At 39.7% G+C, this 20,069-nt stretch overlaps 1 protein-coding gene across 2 annotated transcripts in view; it reads left to right on the forward strand.

Moving 5' to 3' along the window:
- AKAP6 (A-kinase anchoring protein 6) overlaps positions 1-20,069 on the forward strand; it is a 232,942-nt gene that overhangs the window by 195,116 nt on the left and 17,757 nt on the right. For both annotated transcript variants that reach the window (XM_044436216.1, XM_044436215.1), the window contains one exon: positions 10,746-10,961. In XM_044436216.1, coding sequence (XP_044292151.1) covers positions 10,746-10,961 — 216 coding nt within the window. The remainder of the gene's footprint in view (positions 1-10,745; positions 10,962-20,069) is intronic.

Raw genomic sequence — 20,069 nt, forward strand, 5'->3', positions numbered from 1 at the left:
TGCAAGGGCTTCAATGCTGGGACTCCAGATAATCATGCAGCTCCACAAAGAATGCCAGGAGGCCCTAAGATTGCTGTCTAAGATGTTCCAAGATTTCAAAAACAGGATGATGGAATACTACCAGTGCAACTGAAAAGTGAAAGAGCACTAATAATAAAATTCTGAAACCCTAAGAGCCATTAAATGTTTTTATGAGCAATTAGATTTTGACTTGCAACTTTGATGGGAAATAATAGCTCCACTCTATTCTTCGTTAGTCAGACTGCCCTTGGAATGTTATGTCATTTCTGGGTGTCTCATTTTGAGAAGGGCATTATCAAGTGGGTGCACATCCAAAGAAGAGAAACCAGGATGGTGAGAACTCTGGAAAGTCACTTGTATGAAGAATGGTTGAAAGAGCTGTGGAATACTGACAGTACCTAAGTGGGGACAGTGGCCACAATGGAAGAACAGGCACTCTAGATCCAAAAGGATCTGGACAGACTGTGGAAGTGGGTGGGGGATAAAGGATGGCATTCAATATGAATAAATGCCAAGTCTTACACTTGGAGCACAGGAATGGGTGTCACAGGTACAGGATGAGGGACAAGTGGCTGGAGGGTGGCACTTGTGAAAGGGATCTCGGGGTACTTATTGCTAGAAGGATGAACATGAGCCAGCAGTGTGATGCAGCAGTTAAGAGGGAGAACGCCACCCTTTAATCTATAGCCAGCAACATGGCTTCCAGATCTAGGGAGGTGCTGATTTTGCTTTATAAGACTTTGGTGCACCCACAACTGGAATACTATGTTCAGTTCTGGGCTCCATTACAAAGGAATATAGCAAGGTTAGAATCAGTTCAGCGCAGGGTCATACAGATGGTAACCAGATTAGGGGGAATGCCATATGAGATAAGATTCAGGGAACTGGGACCTTTCAGCTGTGAGAAGAGGAGACTCAGAGGAGATATTATAGTGACTTGAGGTATGTGAAGGGGTGTCACAAGGTAGAGGTTTGTAACCTGTTCTCCCCTGGGGTGGAGGGAAGAACATGATCCGGTGGGGCAAAGCTAAAGGAACAGAGCTTTAGGTTGGATCTCAGGAAGTACTTCCTCATGGTTAGGACGCCTAAGAAGATAGGGAATTTGCTTCTACAGGATGTGGTGGAGGCCCCATAAGTGAGGGTGTTCAAGCAAATATATGTCCACATGTTGGCTGTTATATGCGTGGACCCAGCTTGTGCCGGGGGTCAGACTAGGTGGCCTAGAAGGCCCCTTCTGACTTGCTATGTTTCTATGTTTGTCCCTGAGAAGGGAAGATTAAAGAGAAGGGTGGTCAAATATCTGGAAGGCCTCCATGCAGAACATGGAACAGAATGGTTTGCTGTTGCTCCTGAGGGCAGAAATAGAACCAACAGGAACAGCTAGCACTTGGACAGTGGACTGAATGGCAGGGCATGCTGTTCACCTGGTCACAGTCTTCTGTGCTATGCAGATATATACAACATTATCATAAACATTCTAATTCTGCGTGTGTGTGTGCGCGTGCGCGCAAATCAGTGCCCTCTTTTGTCTTCTCTTTGCTCATGCATTTTCTCTATGTTGGTGAATCTTCAGCAACGCCCTTAGTGTTGCCCTAGTGCCAACACTGAAGAGGCCATCCCTGCTTGTTAGTTACTTGAATTCACCTGCTGGGGAAATCTATAAAAGATTCTCCAGTACAAATCTTAGACTTCAGAAAGGTTCATACAAGGGAGAAATGGTCTTTCAAGTACCATGATCTCAAGCTGTTAGGTTAACACTTGCTTCTAGAATTGAGACAGGAAACCCACTGCAAGCCAGTGCAGATATTTTGTATTTTCTGAATAATGGCTCTACCTGTCATGTCCTGAACTAACTGAAGTTTCCACATGGTCTTCGAGGGCAGTGCCAGAAATGATACATTATAGTAGTCCAAGCAGGATATTACAGAAGTATGGATAAGTGTGACAAGAGTATATTTCTCTAGAAGGGATGAGGGTCTACTAAGTTATGTTGATGAAAGATGCTTTATACTAGAGATGTCACTTGAGCATCCACAGTAAGGGCCAGGTCTACAAAAAAGGCATAAGCTGAAAATCTTGTCCTGAAAGACAGTGAAATCCCATTTAAAGTCAGAAAAAACACCACCCTTTGAAGCATTTGAACGATCAATTAACACTGTCTAGCATATGGAGCTATTTTGTATAGAGCTGAGACATTGACCTACCTAGGTCATCTTCATTTACACTGACTGAGAGCGGTTCTTCAGAATTTTGGGCAGAAAGACCAAAGTCTTTTTTAGCCCTACCTGAAGAGGTTAGGGATTGAACGTGCAACCTTTTTGCATGCCCAACTGGTACTCCAGAGTCTTTTTAGTAATGGGATGGCATATAAAAACTTTAAATAAAAAAATAAAAATACTCTCCTACTTTAGCCTCAGTTTATTAGCCCACTTTGCTCATTGCTGACTCCAGGCACTGGTTCAGCATCACCATTATCTCTTTCAGTGACCAAACAATGCATGATTTCTAAGTGTAAACTAACATATCTTGGATGGAGATGGAATCTGAGCTAGCAGTGACTGAGCAAGAAAGGAATCTTGGGGTAGTGGTGGATAGCTCAGTGAGAAAAATTTTGGTCATGTTTGCAGCTGTTGTACAATTAGAAATGGAATAGACAATAGTACTGTCAAGATCATACTCCCCTTATATAAATCTTTGGTATGTCCACACTTAGAATAGTGTGTTCAATTCTAGTCGTCTTACCTAAAAATGAACATTTTGAGTTGAAAAAAGTACAGAGAAGGGCAATGAAAATGATCAAAAGGCTGAAGCAACTCTGTGAGGAGCAGCTGCAGCAATAGGGACTGTTTAGCTTAGAGGAAAAGTGACTGAGGGGAGACATGATAGAGGTGTTTAAAATAATAGATGATTTGGGGAAAGTGAAAAAGGAGAGATTTTTCTCCCACTGCCATAACACTAGAACCCCGGGTCACCCCATAAAGCAGATTGGTAGAAGTTTTAAAACAGACAACTGATCACTCTGCTCATGCACAGAAACTAGTCTTCCAGTTGCTGTCGTTTGTTAGCTGTGAATTGGCAATAAAGAGTTGTTTTGCAAAGAGATTATCTGTTGTTTTGGAAGCTTTGGAAGCTTGAATAAGGGGAGACCTAGATCTCAACAGCATGAACCCAAACTAGAGACTACTTCCAACCTCCCCCCTCCCCCCTTTCAGCAATGCTGGGCTCCACCCCTCTGAGTGGATCTGGAGAAGGGCCAGCCTCCAAGACCTACACAAGCCGCCTAGCTGGTTAGCTCATCTATCCCGATGCTGCACCATGGGATCTTCCTCTCCTCCTTTGTTCCCTTCCTTCTCTTCCATAGTTTGTCTGAGAATCCAGGGATGATAGCCTTTTTTTCCAGAAGAGATGGTGCAACCCTGACCTTGGAGAGCACACAAAGAATAACTGTCTGGTCCATTCCCTACAGTGGCTTAGCATTTTTCCTTCCTTCTCCAGTTCATTTCAACAGAGGATTAGATAGCAATGCTGGGAAGCTTATCTCTCTCAGAGTTCAGTGGGTCTTGCCAACCTAGGTGTGCACCAAGATGTAGTGAACATGTTCGTGTTCAATTGTCACATCTGAAGATTTGTGCACCATTTTCCTACAATGAAACGTAACATTTGATATGACCCAGGGACACTTGAAGTGAGACATCTAACTTTAGCAGCATCATTGCATATTCATTTTCAAGACCTAATTGTCCATAGAGTCTGACAATGTAAACAGATCAAGAGTAAGCAATGGACTAATAAAATGGGATGCAATAATAATAAACTTGTGCTATAAATTTTTACAACCAGAGAAGCATTGGCACTTTACAAAATCAGCAGATCACAAATGGTTTATATCTGTGGGCCGGACACACAAAAGTTTTTAGGGTTTTCTGATATTCTCAAGGTTAATTATGGCAGGACAGCACAAGTTACAAGCAGTATAACAAGCCACCAAATTTTGTAATATCACTGCTCACATCAGTAGATTGTTTACATTATAGTGGCATAGTTCCACCACAAAAATGGTGGGTGACAGATCACTTCCACATCCTCTTTTCTCCCATGCAACTCTCAAAGCCAGCCCTCCATATTTGGGTCTCTGCTGGGTGAAGTGAGCTGTGGCATAAGGCAAGATCACAGGAAACAGACCAGAGGACCTTCTGTGAGTGGAGTAAGACTTCATTCCCCCTTCAGGAGGGCCACTCATTCAAGAGGGCATTCCTTGGGAGAACTGCGCCACTAGGAACTTCAGCCAACCCCTTTTCTTGGATGGTTGCTTTGAGACCATCCCAACTCTCTTTAGATGCCTAGAAAGAGAGTAGATATCACAACTGCTCCCTATTTCCTGTTCTCATTATTGACATTATTGGAGAAAAGAGTTGACATGAAAAGAGTGAGGCAGTGACACCATCTCTTTAAGATTTGCCTTTGATAGAGCACAGTTCTTACCAGCTCCTCACATTCCATTTAATTCACTCATTTATTGCATTTCTATACTGCACATTTCTGGATCTTTAGCAACAATGGAACTGGCAGCTACATCATGGACTTCTTCATGCTAGGATTGGCTGCATGTACCTGGCTAGAGCAAATGCACGAGAATTTCATTTCAGTTAATTTTTTTCTAGAAATTGACTGATATTTACACTGTTCACATATGGAAGGGAAAGAACTTGAGATTTTAGGAAAATCAAAGCAGGAAAAAGTAATATCTATGTACTAATTCAATCCGCCACTGTCCCTGGTTCTCTCAAGAAAAACTACAAGCTTCCTGTTTCTTGGTTCCCATTGATTCCAGAAGCAGGTAATCCTGGTAATGTGATTTGTTAGGATCCCTTGAAAACACCATTAAACTTTGAATGCAGAAGGTTCAGCTTTCATATTCTGAAACCATTTCCCATAGCAACTGTTTTTGCCAGGATGAGTTTCTTTATTGATGGACACAATAGAAGTTACAGATCATTATCTGCCAAGTGGTAAACTAACTATTGTGTGCATGTAATCACATAGTAAACCTATTGCCTGTATTGTCCTGTCAAGTGCTAAGTGGGATTTTATCAGAAGAAACAAAGAGGTGGTAACAGTCTTTTCAAGAGTTGGGAGAACAATACAGACTATTTGCTTGTTACATGGTTACTTCACAGTAACCATGGCAGTTAGTTACTGTATTACTTGGTGATGGCAAATAGTATAAATTTAAATGAAGGACCTTGGTAGTCTCTTTCTTCAGTCTTTTCCTGCCAATACTTATGAATTGTCTTCTCCTGTAACCAGAGATAGCAGAACCTTTAAAATAACAGGCTATTGACAAACTGCATTTTTTATTCCATAGAGACCTGGTGATAAATGCCAGCATTTCAGTAATGATATAAGCAATCTGTAACCTATTATAATTTCCTTTCAGAATAACTTGATTTTCATATTATTTTATATGACTGGAATTTTAATAATGTTTTTAATTTAGAAAGAGAATTATACTATGCATTACTAATTACCTAGGAACATGGACTAAATAGCAGCATACCAAAATATGTTTTGTAAATAAGAAAGGTTTTTAAAAGTACTTAACCCAGCATAAGGTGTGGCCTCAAGAAATTAAAGAATGTCATGTGTGGATAATCATAGTTTTCACAGGGGAAAATGTTCAAAGAATCATCTGTTTTGGACTTATTATTGAGCTCTGTCCCTATATTGTACTGCTAGCAAGCTGAGATAAATGCAGGTGCTGCCTATTGGCTAGCAGTGCAAGAAGTCTAATTGTTTTCAAGTAATTTAAAGATAATTTATTTGTACATATATTTCAAAGCCTATAATTTGACATAGTTATGCCTGAATCATTCAGATTGCATATCAGGGAGTCAAAGAGAATTCTTAAAGAATCAAAACTTACTTAAAAGAAATTTTTATTAAAGCATTTTGATGGCACTTACATTTTTCACTTGTAAGTAGAGCAAAAAAGGAAAATAAGTTCTTTATTAGAAATGTGAATATTTTTGATAATAAATGTCAGATGCCATTTCTGAATTTGTCATTGAGATGTTGCATTCTTGGGAAAGGAGATGCTCATTGCAGCAATTGGTGGATAATGGTATAAAAGGTATATTTTTTAAATGGAGAAAACCTGTTCACTATTTTGAAAGAACTCATAATCTATTTTAAACTGCCATTCAATGTTTCTGACTTGCAGTTAGATGGTATTTCCAAAATGTCAGTCCAAGATTTTCCTTCAACCATCACTCTAATAAAATCTGACAGCATGGATATTATAGCCAAACTTCCCTCCCCCCACCACTTAATTATCAAGAAAGATTTCAAACGGATTAATCAGGAAAGTTGTACAAAGGAGTATCAGTGAATGGCCATGAAAACAGCACTATGGCTTTGAAAAAGAATGTGTAATATAGGCAAGATGGATGACAATCAGAAGACAAATGTATGGACAAAGCTGTTTGGAGGGAATAGTTTTGTAGTGTATGATGTATGTTACGCAAATGAGCTTATTAGGACTCTCATCTATTTTATTATTGGTGCCCAATTTAATAGAGGCATTTAAAAAACAATATTTCTGCCTGACTCCTCAGAAGGAAGATACATTGATATAATTGAAAGCAAATGATTGCATGTTGTGCCATTTAATCATGTCATTTTTCCACGGCTGTTTCTCGCCATTCACTGCATGCTTATAGAATATTTAGCTTCAGTACAGATTTGGTCCCACTACCGGCAACTGAGCACGGTCCTTATTTTAGGTGGCATTTTCTTTTAACCTTGAAATTAGTTAAAGCACCCAGATTGGCCAAGGTTTCTTTAGAAAATGGCAAGTCATCATTCACTTCCAGCACATGACATTTGGCAGTTTTTTATTATTATTTTTGAAAGATTGCTTACTACTGGTTGTCCTTTTCAAGTCTCTAATGGGAACCCTTATCTTTGATCATTCATGAAGTACATCTAGCTAATTTTTAAGCCACAGGGCTCACTGCAGCTAGCAGAAAGCATTAGGAACATGACAAAAATCACATGGAAAATATGAAAATGATTCTATTAACAGTGAATTCTGTTGATGTCTGATCTAGAGATCTGATAAGCAGCTATACATTCTGTCCTTATTTAACACGATCTTTTTGCACCATCCAGACTCCTTATGAGTAGTTTCTATACATAGCATAGGGGCCAAACTAGCAATGGACAATGAAATTGTCTTAGGGCACAACGCTATGGACTCCCAACATTGGGCAAAGGATTATACAGAGTCCCAGCTCTAAGGTCATCCAATAGTGGAGTTCACACTCTGAATGTGGAGTCCCACCCTGCCTCTCTTGGCAGCCAGCACACAATCATGTTGGCTGCATCTCCAAAGTTGGAAATTGACCTTGGAGAGAGTTACAGGGATGGACACAGGGAGGCAGAGACTGGTGGCTTACCCTTTATCCAAATGGTGTCACTGTCCCCTTCTTCCTCTGTGGTTTTTCATTAAGGTGGCCAAAAAATGGCAATCTAGATGAAGTACAGGCATGGGATGCTGCAGTTTCACCTTGCTCCCTGAACTGGATGCATGTAAGCTTCCATGCTGAGACGCTTCTGTGGATTGAGAGCAAGCAGACAGCATAGGATTGTGCCTTTAGGCTGCGGTCTGAAGCACATTGAATTGGGAGACATATAATTCAGATATATATAGGATTGTGTTGCCATCCAGTTGATCAGTGTTGTGTGACATTTGACTTATGTGCAGCCGTGCTGTTTGTATCCAAAGCCATATTTGCATAGTTAAATAGCAACTTCAAACATCTCAGGCCAACATCTATATCTATAATCTTTTTGCATAAATATCATACAGATTCCTTCTCTTTTTATGTAAAATGTTTCTTGCACACCAGTTTTGATCCTTAATGATATCTCCTGCATGGCATACACCAACCTGTGATACTGCTTTGAGCCTGTTGTCTAATTTAGCATGTAAGACAGCTGCATTTCTATTGCCCCAGGACTGGCTGGTCTACGCAGTCATTAGCATTGCTTAAATGTTGTCTGGAGGTATAACTAACAACTAAACTAATCTGGGTGATCATATGTATATTTTGCATATTGCAAGCTAGCTTAGGACAATGTTTAGAAGAACAGCATAGTCACTTTTGGTTAGGAACTGGTCCTGTCACAAGAGTTTCATTGGAAGAAGCAGTATTTGATTTGCTGGCCTGTAAATTGATTTGGACAGGCCAGCCTTCTGAAGGGGGTTGTATACATTCATGTCCTGCATCAGCAAGGGGTTGGACCAGATGGCCTTCATGGCCCATCCATTTCTACTATTCTATGATTCCATGATTTCATAAATTGCAGTGAAGAAGTACGTAAGGAACTGCCTAGGCCTCTGTGTGAATATTACATGATACTAAGACATTTCATGAAAAGAAATGGGCACTTTCAAGGAATGTGTATATGGAACAATGCAGTAAAGCAAATAATAACAGAAATGCTGATTTTTTCATAGAAGTTTTGAAATTTGTCATTTGACATATTTAAAATTCAGAAATATTAAAGGGAAATATTTCCATCACTACAGAAATAATAGGGGATCTGGCTATTATAAGAGTTGGCCAGTTGAAACATTTCTAGAATACATTTTATTAACAAGCAGAATATCTGTATGATATGTCCACCTGCTGATGAACTATGCAGTATTACTTCACAAGGAAATATACTTAATCATTTAAAGAGATCTTTTAATGAAGCATTATTGGTATGAACGTTGTGAACACAAATACTTTTACACATTAAAACACCCATTCTAAATGAGATTGCATTGTCTTGTTTACCCTTGTTCATTAATAAGCAATCTGTTAACTGATAGAACATTCCAATTGTGCAAGAGGATGCTGATTAGTGAGTAATTCAGCTATATTATGGATATAGTCATAATTTTACTTGAAGACTTTCCATTTAACAATCACTTTCTCATTATCAAGGTTCATAAAAAGGAAGATAGATAGATAGAATAGATAGATAGATGGTGGATAATCACAACACAGTTTTGCTTTTAGAAAATCAACTTAACTCTGGCAAACAAACACTGGTAAAGAAAACATTCTAAGGGAAAAGATACTTTCACACGTAGAAAATTTCACAAATGCATTTTTAAATTATTTAGTTTTCCATTTTGGAAATAGCAATATCAATTAGGAAATTGCAACAATCAATGTTTTGAGACTCCTGTATCAATAAACAGCTCCGATATTTTCCCGAAACCTTTTCTTCCTATGTGTAATTTCCTACTCCTATCCTGCTGACACCAAATTTTTCCTAGAAGGAAACCTAAAATGCTTGGGTGATAGCTTAGATTTTTCTCATGGGTTTATGTACTTTCATCTGTAGCATCCTGCAGAGAGAAACAGATGCTGTCACGTTACACACTTTAAATTGCCTAGTAAGCTCCTGAATGTGAAAAAGGTCTTCTGTGCTATAATATGGTAGAAGATGCTAAATCTACAGCCACTCAAAGCAGGGGGCGGGGGGTGCATTGCTGCAGGATTCATAAGATTCACTTGTGGCATTTCCCCCTCGGTGTGTGTCTTCAGAAGGTACTTAATGCACTATAATGTAGACTGCAGATGTGCACTGGAACAAAAAGGAATGTAGGACAAACTAAACTAACATAACCCATATAATGGAGCTACAGAGTATGCAATAGTTCAGAAGTTTTGTTAGTTCATTCTAAAAACATGCACAAAGTCACAGAGGTGGGGAAATCATACTTTTATTAGTGCTTAGAAATATTCAGAATGTGCTTTTTTGTTTCAGTTTTTCTTGATCAAAGAAAATTTATGTGTACTTCATAAGTTGGTATCCTGCATTGTGAATCAGCATCAGCATCAGCATCATTGTCGTTGCCACTGCCATCATTATCATTCATTTCATATCTATACCACTCATAGCCAAAGCTATCAAGCATGGCTGTTAATAAAGTTAACCATGTGATATAACTGTATTTCTGCTGATCCTATGATCACATACTAGCCATATTTTGTATGTGTACATTCTGTGAAAGTTAAATAAGTTAAATAATCTTAACAGTATCTTCCTACGTGTGTTTACACAAAAGTAGGTCCCACTATATTTATGTACTCACCACCAAGACAGCAGTCTCAAGCAGAAGAGGTGAAGAGAGTCTGGGGTCTTTGACCCCTTCGTCCCATGTCCAAAATTAAAGTTCTCAACCAAGCACTTCCATTTAGCCACATGGAATTCTAGGAATGGTCTTCCTATGGAACTTCATAAGCCACTGCCTGAGGGACAAGCTGAAAAATTCAATGAGTTCTCCCTGGTTTCTCTCCTAACCATAGACAATGTGAACAATTATGTGGGTATCTCTCAACCTGGTTGGACTCTGGGGTAATTTCTGAGAGGCCAGGATAGGGTTGTCTGCATAAATACAAATAGCTTCAATAGTCTTCGAATTGGGGCTAAAGTGGTAGTTATGTCGCTTTTAGAAGAATTAAACAAACAGAAAAGGAGACAGCTCACAGCTGAAACTGAGTCAGAAACATATTCTGTTGGCTCCCCATGGACCTACATTCCAGTTTGACTTGCATATTGTTGACTATTGTTCATTAAAACCCCACTTCATTCTACATTGGCCACTGAATTTTTATACCTTAGTAGAATAAAGTGCATTCTGATCATTCTTCTATCCACAGTCCCTCTGCTGTGAAATTAAACAAAGAAGAAGAGGCATAGGCTCAGTGTTACGTTTATGCCAGCACCTCCTTGACAATCAAGATACCTGTAATCTAAATGCAGATCATCAATCAATGCAGCTGATAATTGTAAATCTTGAAAGAAGGTGGGAAGCTATCGTCATGCAAGCTGTCCAGTGGCAAACTAGGTTGCAGAAGAAGTTGGCAAAGCATCCAGTAAGTTGCATTTTTTCCTTGCCCACCTTCCACACAGGGTTTATTTTTCCAATGTCTTTTCAGTTTATATATACATTAAAACATCCAGAAAATTGTAATCCTGAAATCTTCTTCCAAAACTTATAACTCCCCTGTGTCAAGGGAATCAACTGATTAATTAGATACACAGAAATAACACAAACTCTTTGTGTTTTTACCACATACATTTTGATCCATTTAAGACATTGGATGAATTTTTCAGAATTAAGTGATATATGAGGATAGTCAACTCTGTTGGGGATGAGACCAAAACTTTTCTCATATACTATAGTAAGATGTGATACAGTCAATTATCTGGATCTCTGTGATCAAATCCTGTCTTTATTCTGAATATTCAGTACATCCACCGCTAGTATATATGTATGCTTTATGCTACCCCACTCAACCAGTGCATCACCAGCCACAATTTGCACTACTACCCAACCACAACTGCCACCATCTCTAGTAGAATAACCTTGGTACTAAATGGTTTCTTCAGGTTTAAAATAATAAAACCATTATTGTGCTACATCTAATCTACTTCAGCCCTGCCCAAAACAGCCTATCCAATATTAAAAGCATCCTTGGCATATTCTAGCCCAATCTTTTCTTGAAAACCTATGAAATTCTGCTATTGGGCAGTTACTGCTTAGTTGTTTGATTTGATCTATGTCTTGCTTTATTTCCAGAGTCCCTAAATAACTCATTTTTAAATAAAATACTAAGAATCTGCACTAAATTTTGAAGTGCAAGAGCTTGTCATGACAGCACTGATGGCAACGCCCTGAAGGAGAACCCATAAGCATACCATCAAGGAGTGCCAAAAACTGTGTTGATTCCTGAAAGCAGCCCTACCTGACACAATTCCTGAGTTATTGAACTTAGCTGATAGTTACAGAATAATGAGCTGGCAAATGGTGGATGGGTGGTGAATATGTTGAACTTTGGCTGAGAAGTTCACATCGCTGATCAGCCATGGACTTCACTGGATGGCCTTGGGCTAATCACTGTCCAAGCTGAGTACACTCCCCAGAGCAATTATGAGTATCACATGAGGCATGGGAAATCCATACCATGAATGCCATACTCAGTTCATTGGAGGAAAAGTGAGATACAAATGTGAACAGCATTGACATTGTGTGTGTGTATACACACGTGTGGTTTTTTTTGTTCGTTTGTTTGTTTTTGGTTTTTGGCATGGCTTACTGTTTTCCATGCTGGTGAGGCTCATTTTGAATTATTTATAAAGGTTGCATGTCAAGTTTGTTACTTTCTGACATACAAGAACAGACAACTTGGCATCCTTTAAAATGGTGCAAAAGAAGCTCCAATGGGGCAAATGAATATGAAGAGGTTGTCCCATACTCTAGTTCCCAAACCTATAAAAATGGCAATTACTGTGAAAAGGAATATGCTGTTGTCTTTGTCTGCCTAAATCCCATTCCTGATTCTCTCCTACATGCAGTTGGTCTCACATTGTAGTGAAGGAGGAGACAGAAAACCCTGCTGATTGGAAAGCAGACATGTGATGGCAAGCATTTGTTTTATGGCACTTAAACTATCAGCAGTGGCATTGTTTTCGTTGTGTTGCATTATGTTCCTGCTTCAGTTTCACCTTCTGGAACTGTCTGTCCTCTTTTGCCTGATGTGGGAAAACCCTGCAGACTGCTGAACACACGTGTAAGCTGTCGCCGCAACTAGTGTTACTCTCTGCTTTCCCAGGCAAACTGCTGCTGTGTGTAGCTGCAGTTCTTCTAAACAAGCCACTATGTCCTAATTAAAGACAAGTGTTGCTCTTGCAGCTGGAGTGAAGTTGTCTTGTGGCTCTGTTTGGATAGGCATTGACTGGTCAATGAAGTAGGGGAGGATGCACGCTCTGTGTGTTTTCTTGATGTCCGGGAGCTGGAGAACTTCACAAGCTCCACACTGCTTTGTTCTCACTTTGCCTGGGGTAACCTAGACTCATTTGCTGGACTGACTTTCCTTTTACCTGGTAGGGGATACAACTTTCCTTCCACCAAGCAATGGCAGCCATTAAGAACTCTCAGTATAGACTTTATTTTGGTTTTGGGAGCCGCTTGCTACAAATGAAAATGTGGGTATCTGTATTGTCAGAATTCTCTGGTGATAAATCAGAATGCTGTAGCTCAAATTGGAATTTACTCAAAATCTCTCTCTCTCTCTCTCCCCCTCTCTTTCTCTCTCATATTTTCTCTCTCTCTCCCTCCATCTCCCCCTCCCCCCATGCCTCCCAATTCCAAGCTGGCATGCTACAGCATTTCCTTTCATTCAGTTCCTGTGTAGTCATTTCTTGGGCTGATCCCAAGATTGCTTTCTCTGCTTTGCCTATCTTTCTGCACTTGATGGTGTGCCAGTCTTGGCACATGAATGGTATCCCTGGGAAACCAGTTTGTTGGGTTTTTGTGCGTGTGTGTGTGGGGGGGGGGGTTAAATTTGAGGTTGCCCACAGTATACTGTAAGATATGAAAACAAATGGGAAGTGTTTACATCTCTGATGGCATCTGACTTGTTATTGGCAAGAGTCATTAACAGTGGAAATGCTGGCCTGGCTGATTAGATCATGTCTTAGAGAAGTTCAGGGGCTGCTGCCATCTTCTATTCTCTCTTTTAATGCATCGACCAACATTTTCCTTTCTCCATCTTTCTTTTTATCCCATTATTATTCATCAAGGATTATGCTGAAATTACTTGTAAAGAGCTTCAAGCTTTTCTTGTTTCCAGTAGCTTTTAAAGAGATATTTGAACTGGATTATTTTGTATGACTTTCCCAATGAAATCCCATACAGGTCTATGCAGAAGTTGTTCTCAGCCGCACTTACTGCTTAGTGAGTATGGGAAGGATAGTTCATCACATACTCTTTGCTTAAAATAGCAGCTTTATTGTGCAAAGTAGGAGAGCTGAACATTCTGCAAACTTGAATATCTACTGAAGAGCCCCTCTCAGGATGCAGACATTAGGGCTGTTCATCCTGTGTGAGGTTGAGGTGGGATGTTCTCCAGGAAAAGTTTTTGGAGGATCATTTCCTGGCCAAATATGCCAAAATGGCAGTTGATGTAAGATTTCCAGCACGGCCAGTCCTGAACTTCCCTCCATTGTCCAGTCACGTGTTTAATTACATACTGTTGTATTTTGTTATTTCACTGAATCAAGTGAAAAGGATATGTGGATTATTGAAATTAGCAGTCTGTAAGGTGGGCTGTCACACTATCACAAGTGTCAGGGGTACACAAAGCTAAAAAGATTAGGATGTCACTTCCTGGTCAAGGTTGTCACTATTTTGTCAATAGTGAACAAAAACGTTCAAAGCAAATCTCATTCACATCCACACTCATAGTTGCCACTTGTTTGTAATACAAATACAGATTTTCTCAAGGATTGGTCTAACAGTACTTACTTGGATGAATTCAGTTGTTGCAGATGTTGGCAAAAGACTTGAAGAGGTGCAACCTACTGAGTTTATCTTCAGCCCTTCTCCAAGACCATTCTTGATACGCTCATTGTGGCACAGCTTGGAACCCTACACTCGGCAGAAAGCCTTTCCCAACCACCACCTACCCAGACGCTGTGATCAAGATCAGGGTCTGCCTCTGACTGCCCCTTGGTTGGTGGCAACAATCAGGAAGGCAATATCAGTGTCAGCCCTCCAATTATGGAACAGGCTCCCCACTAAGGCCTACCTGGCACCCTCTGCTGTCTCTTCAGTGCCAGGTTAGGACTGTCCTCTATGATATGGGATTTAATTAGCTTTAATAGTATATTAGAGCATTAGGTATAAATAGATGTTATACGAGAATAAGTGGTAGACTCTGAAAGAAAGATGAGAAAGACCTAAGCCCAGATCCCTGTTCTTATACTATTCTCCTTGTCGGGTTCCCTGAAATCTTGCTTTGATGAAGGTCTGTAAAAGCCACTCATATTAGTGCAATTACCACTGCTACAGGAGCTCAGACAAAGTCTTCCAAAAGAGGGAATATATTCTTTTCAATTCATTACCTGTGATTTTGCTGCCCTAGCCTTGGAATCCGTCATGTGCAGAAAGCTACTTTTCTTTTCTTTTTTCCTTTTTACCTTGCACAGTTCAGAAATCATTCATTCCACTGGTAGAGGAATAGACATTCTATGACAATATCATGCAACTTTGGGGTGCCCCACTGGAATATATTTGTGGTTCTCTGTCGTATTCCTGACTTAGTTTTTTTAATGCAATTTTGAAAGGTGCTTCCTTTCCATCATGCAAATTTTTCTCTGCTGCTGAACGCATCTGTAAGTACAGTGCACTATGTGTCCAGCACAATTCCCATGTGCATTGGCTTTGAAAGTATGCTGTACATCTAGCCACATAATTGAAAATAATAAGGCCACAATAAATGGGATGGCCTTAGGGTATAACACCCAAGGGATTCAATTGGTGTCGCTCTGCATCAATGTCCATGCATCATGGTAATTGAGGTAACATAACCAATTACCACATTTTAATTAGAGTTGTAAGAACTTGGAAAAATCTGCAGTGGTGAGACAGCTTACTTAAAAAAAAAAAAAATCACCACCAAGCGTTCTCTTTCCAGAAGCCTTTTTCTTTGGATGCTTATTCTTAGGAGTCAAAGAAAGTACCATTTGAGAAAAGGTTGGGAAAAAATCCCAGATTCTTTATAATGAATGAAAGCAAACCTGGAAAACAAAAAATGTGCTAAAATGCTGCATTGCCACTAAGCTGATATCCTCATCCACTTCTTCTTTTGTGCTTCTCTGACACTTTAGGAAAAGGAAAAAGTTGGTTCTAAATTGAGTGTCCCTGTTCTTTGCCTTTCCCATTGGTGCACTGCTTTAAGAAAACTCAGTGGAATGATGCTCATTACACATTTTGAAAAATTACTCATTGAAGAGACAAATACACTAGGTATCACTTTGTCATTTTGGTACATGTCATCCCTCAGTACTAACAGCACTTGCATCTCAAACAGCCTAATTGCAAACTCAATAATTATTTTGAACAAGGAGAACTAAGGGAAAAGAAGTAGAAGCATCCAAGATATAAAGGCCTCTTTCTGTAAACTGGCATGAAAACCAGGAAAGGAAACTAGCGTGAGCGCTGGCTCCAGGCTTCGGAGGACCCAGTCTCAGTGGGTCTCTTCCCTCAGCTGCCTTGGGCTGCCTGCAAGAGGAAAAGGGGTGGGATATAAATTGAAATGATAAATAAAATAAATGCATACCTATGTAAACATAGATAGCATCATGTGCCACATAGCATCCAAGCAGCCTCCTCTGGGTAGCCCACAAGCAGGATATTAGAGCAATAGCTCTCTCTCTGTCTCCCAACATTATTCCCCAGCCAATGGTATTTGGAGACATTCTGGCTCTGATCCTGGTGGTAACATACAGCCATCATCACAAGTAGCCATTCTGAGGAAGTTCCACCTTTTGTGCCCCCCTTTTTTCTTTACACTGCAATCAATCACCAAGTAAATTCCCTGTTTTGGTCATTGATCTCTCATTCTGATTCTGTACCATGTTTTAATTCCTTGCATTTGCCTTCTTGGAGCCTGTGTGACAGAATCTTTGTCAGGATAATTCTTTGAGCATCACAACGGGTCAGATACACAAGATTCTGGGTGAGGAAGACTACCACCAGCCGTTGAGTGTGAAAGACCTATCCTCTTCCTGGCAAGAAGTTCAGGGCCATATATATATATATATTTATTTCTAGGCTCCCTGCCCTTTTCTTTATATGGCTAGTTGCAGGACTGTGTGAGTTGGGGTTGAATAATACCCAAAAAAACTGGCAAGCAGCCCAAGATATTGTATCAAAATATACCAATTCCTATTAATTTCAACTTGATTAAAAATGCTGGATTATTTCTCTGAGATATTCCTAGCTCCTATTAGATCCACTTTGAATGCTGAAAACAGCACAGGATGTGAATTTTTTTTCATGCTGATGAAAACAAAAGAGATCCAATTTAAAAATAAAACATTCCAAGAAAAAATAAACAATGATACAGTCATGCCACAGTGCCAACATTGCTTAGTCAATAAAATGGCCAAATGCATTCATTTAGAGCTCTCTGTGTACTCTGCTATTTGCACTGTATTTTATTCTTAATGCTGTAAGAATTTATAACAGAATCCCATCCCATTCAGAAGTAAGACCCACTGATTTCAATAGGACTTCCTCTTAGGTAAGTGTGACAAGCGTTGCAGACTCAATTAGCTTTCAGACCTTGCATAAAAGTCTATAGATGATGTATTTCAGTCTCTGATTTTTGAATTTTACTGTATTTGCACACACTTGCTTTGAAGTTAGTTCTATTGATCCCAATGGAATAACTTCAGGACTTAAGTTTTGATTAATCTGTACTGGAGGTTTGATGACATTAGAGAACCAGTGTGGTGCAGTGGTTAAGAGCATGGGACTGGGACTCAGACGATCTGGGTTCTAGTCTCCGCTCGGCCATGGAGCCAACTGGGTGACTTTGGGCCAGTCACAGACTCTCAGCCCAACCTACCTCACAGGGTTGTTGTGGGAATAAGATGGAGGAGGAGATGTAAGCTGCCTTGAGCCCTTTGTAGGAAAAAGGCAGGATATAAATTGAAAAATAAATAAAATAAATAAATCATGCTTAAGCAAAAACAAGCACCCGAACACACAACACTGTGTGCCAGCTTGAGCTCTCCTACAAGAGGGGAATAGGTGGGTTATAAATGTAATGATCCAGGTGCTTCTGGGAAGACCACAAGGGAGCTTAATACGAGGATCCTACTACTGAATACTTAGTTCCTTGTGATTGTTGGTGCTATTATGACAGGACATTTTAGCATCTAGCTAGGTTTGTGAAATGCATGCTCAAGTGTAATGTCCCCAAACATGTTAGCATATATTATCCATGTTCCTGTGGAAGACAGAAAAAAAAACATATTCAGAGTGTATGTACAGTGAGAGTGCACAGCTGGGTCTGTGTGTGCATGCGTGTCTGAAGATAAGTAGACAGATCTACATGCATCTGCAGTGCATTTTGCACACATTTTAATGTATTTCTTAATACACATATGTATTTTGACATATCTTTCAAATATTTCACATTCCTGAGAATGGTAAGTTGAAAAGCATGTAGATTTTTTCTTTTCTTCGTCTATATAGCATTTGTGTCATAACCGGAGCTCTAATCCATATTCAAGTCTCCATATTTGGTGTGCAGTAATATGTAAATTGCCCAGCCAGCTGCATTAAGCAGTGTTTGTTTATTCTATTTCTTTTGGCACTGCATGCACCTGAACCTTTGCCAAAAATAAAAAAGTGGCTGCTACAGGGAACACTGTTCTGGAGAAGGAAGTTTTGAAAGGAAATGTGCATATCACAAATGGAATTGTGCAGAGTGAAAACAAGCAAGTCCAACCAAACTTTCTGCTCATGGAAATATTTATTTACAATATAAAAATGATGTGTTTGTTATAATATAATGAGGACACTGACTTTCTTCTGTTTGCACAGACTTTGTAAACAAAGATGCTGCACTGAACGCTTGCTACATTTGGCAGTTGGGTATTTGCTACAATGAGTAGAAGATGAACATGGGAAATTTAAGGCAAATCATTTCAACACGGCATAATTCATTTCTCTGAATGCGTGGCATTTGAATGCATTTGGAGCTGGACAGCTGTGGAGTTTAAGTGTTAAAAAAATGGCATTAATGATGCATGGAGCTCTCTGCTTATGCTGGCAGTCCTCCTTTCAGTCTTCCAGTCTGACACTTCCTCTTTTATCCATCCAGCTAATTTCCCCTCTTTTGTGAGGAGTAACTGTTTTCACACTACTGCTTACCCAGCAAGCCTCCTCATTGTTTCATGCTTAATTATCTTCTTGAGCTTCACCTTCTCAAGTGAAGAGAAAAAAGACTTGGGCCTCCCCACTGCTCTAATGAAAGCTCAGTTTTATAGATGCACTGTGTGAATAAATGCAGTGTCTGATCTGGCAACATAATAAATGAGTTCCTAAAGTTTATGGAGTCATCAGTGATGCAGTTGGTTTACTCAGCAGCGTAGATTTTTTAAAAAATCATTTTTGGCAAAGAGGAACAAACTTTAATTCATCGTGGAACTAGACTCCATGATTGTATCCTCAGATTGGACAAAAGTGCTTCACATTTAGCACACTTCCGCTGTGCAATTAGACAATGGAAAATGAGACCATTACCAATAATATCAATATCTTTCTCCCAGTTTCTAGAGGTTTCCATGCCTCAGTTGCTGCATACCAGTCTTCCCCAACTTGGTGCCCTCCAGATTTGTTTTACTACAAACTTCCACCACCTCCAACTAGCATTTGGGGATGATGGGACTTGACTTCAAAATATATGGAGTGAGCTGGATTTGGAAAGTCTCCTATAGACTTTTTTCAACCTATCACCCTGAAATCCATAAACTAAGTTTTTACAGGAGTTACAGTGTTTGGGATACTATAACTCTACTCCCATTATTAGAGTTACTATGCAGCTATGGTGTCCAAAATCACTTGTTTGCAAGCGGTTGTAAGTACTCAAGCACCCATGACAATGTTCCCTGTTTTATTTCCAATGGTAGTGTCAGCTCCAAACTCAGAAGTTTTTCCATTGCACATGTAAAATGTGTGAACACTTAAAGCAGCTACAGAATAGAAGACAAGTTTTCTTTAACTGCAAGCAGTTAAGCACACAAGTGCCTGAAACAGACAAGAGGCCCTATGGAGTCACAAATCATGTGGCTCTGCCTTTGGACTTGCAATCTAATCACAATGAGATGCAAAGGGAAAAAGGAGAAGAATTGTGACAGTGCTGAGCTGTGCATCCTGTCCTTCTTTATGGAAGCAGGGCTCTTCACGTGTCTTGCTTGCTGGACCAGGAACCACTGGTCCAAGCTGGATGTACGTTCTAATTCACATTGGAATGTACATTTTGGTGCACAACCAGCTTGTGAGTGCAGCAAGCCTCGAAAGGCAGGGGTATAAATCTGAGTATACACAATCAAAGTAAGAATACAAGATGCAGGTTTAAATAAGATGAACAGTCAAATGTATATCTCTTCTATGTTCTGGTGCA

The sequence above is a fragment of the Varanus komodoensis genome, unplaced genomic scaffold (genome assembly GCF_004798865.1).
Source record: "Varanus komodoensis strain SLA01 unplaced genomic scaffold, ASM479886v1 scaffold3, whole genome shotgun sequence".
Taxonomy (NCBI): domain Eukaryota; kingdom Metazoa; phylum Chordata; class Lepidosauria; order Squamata; family Varanidae; genus Varanus; species Varanus komodoensis.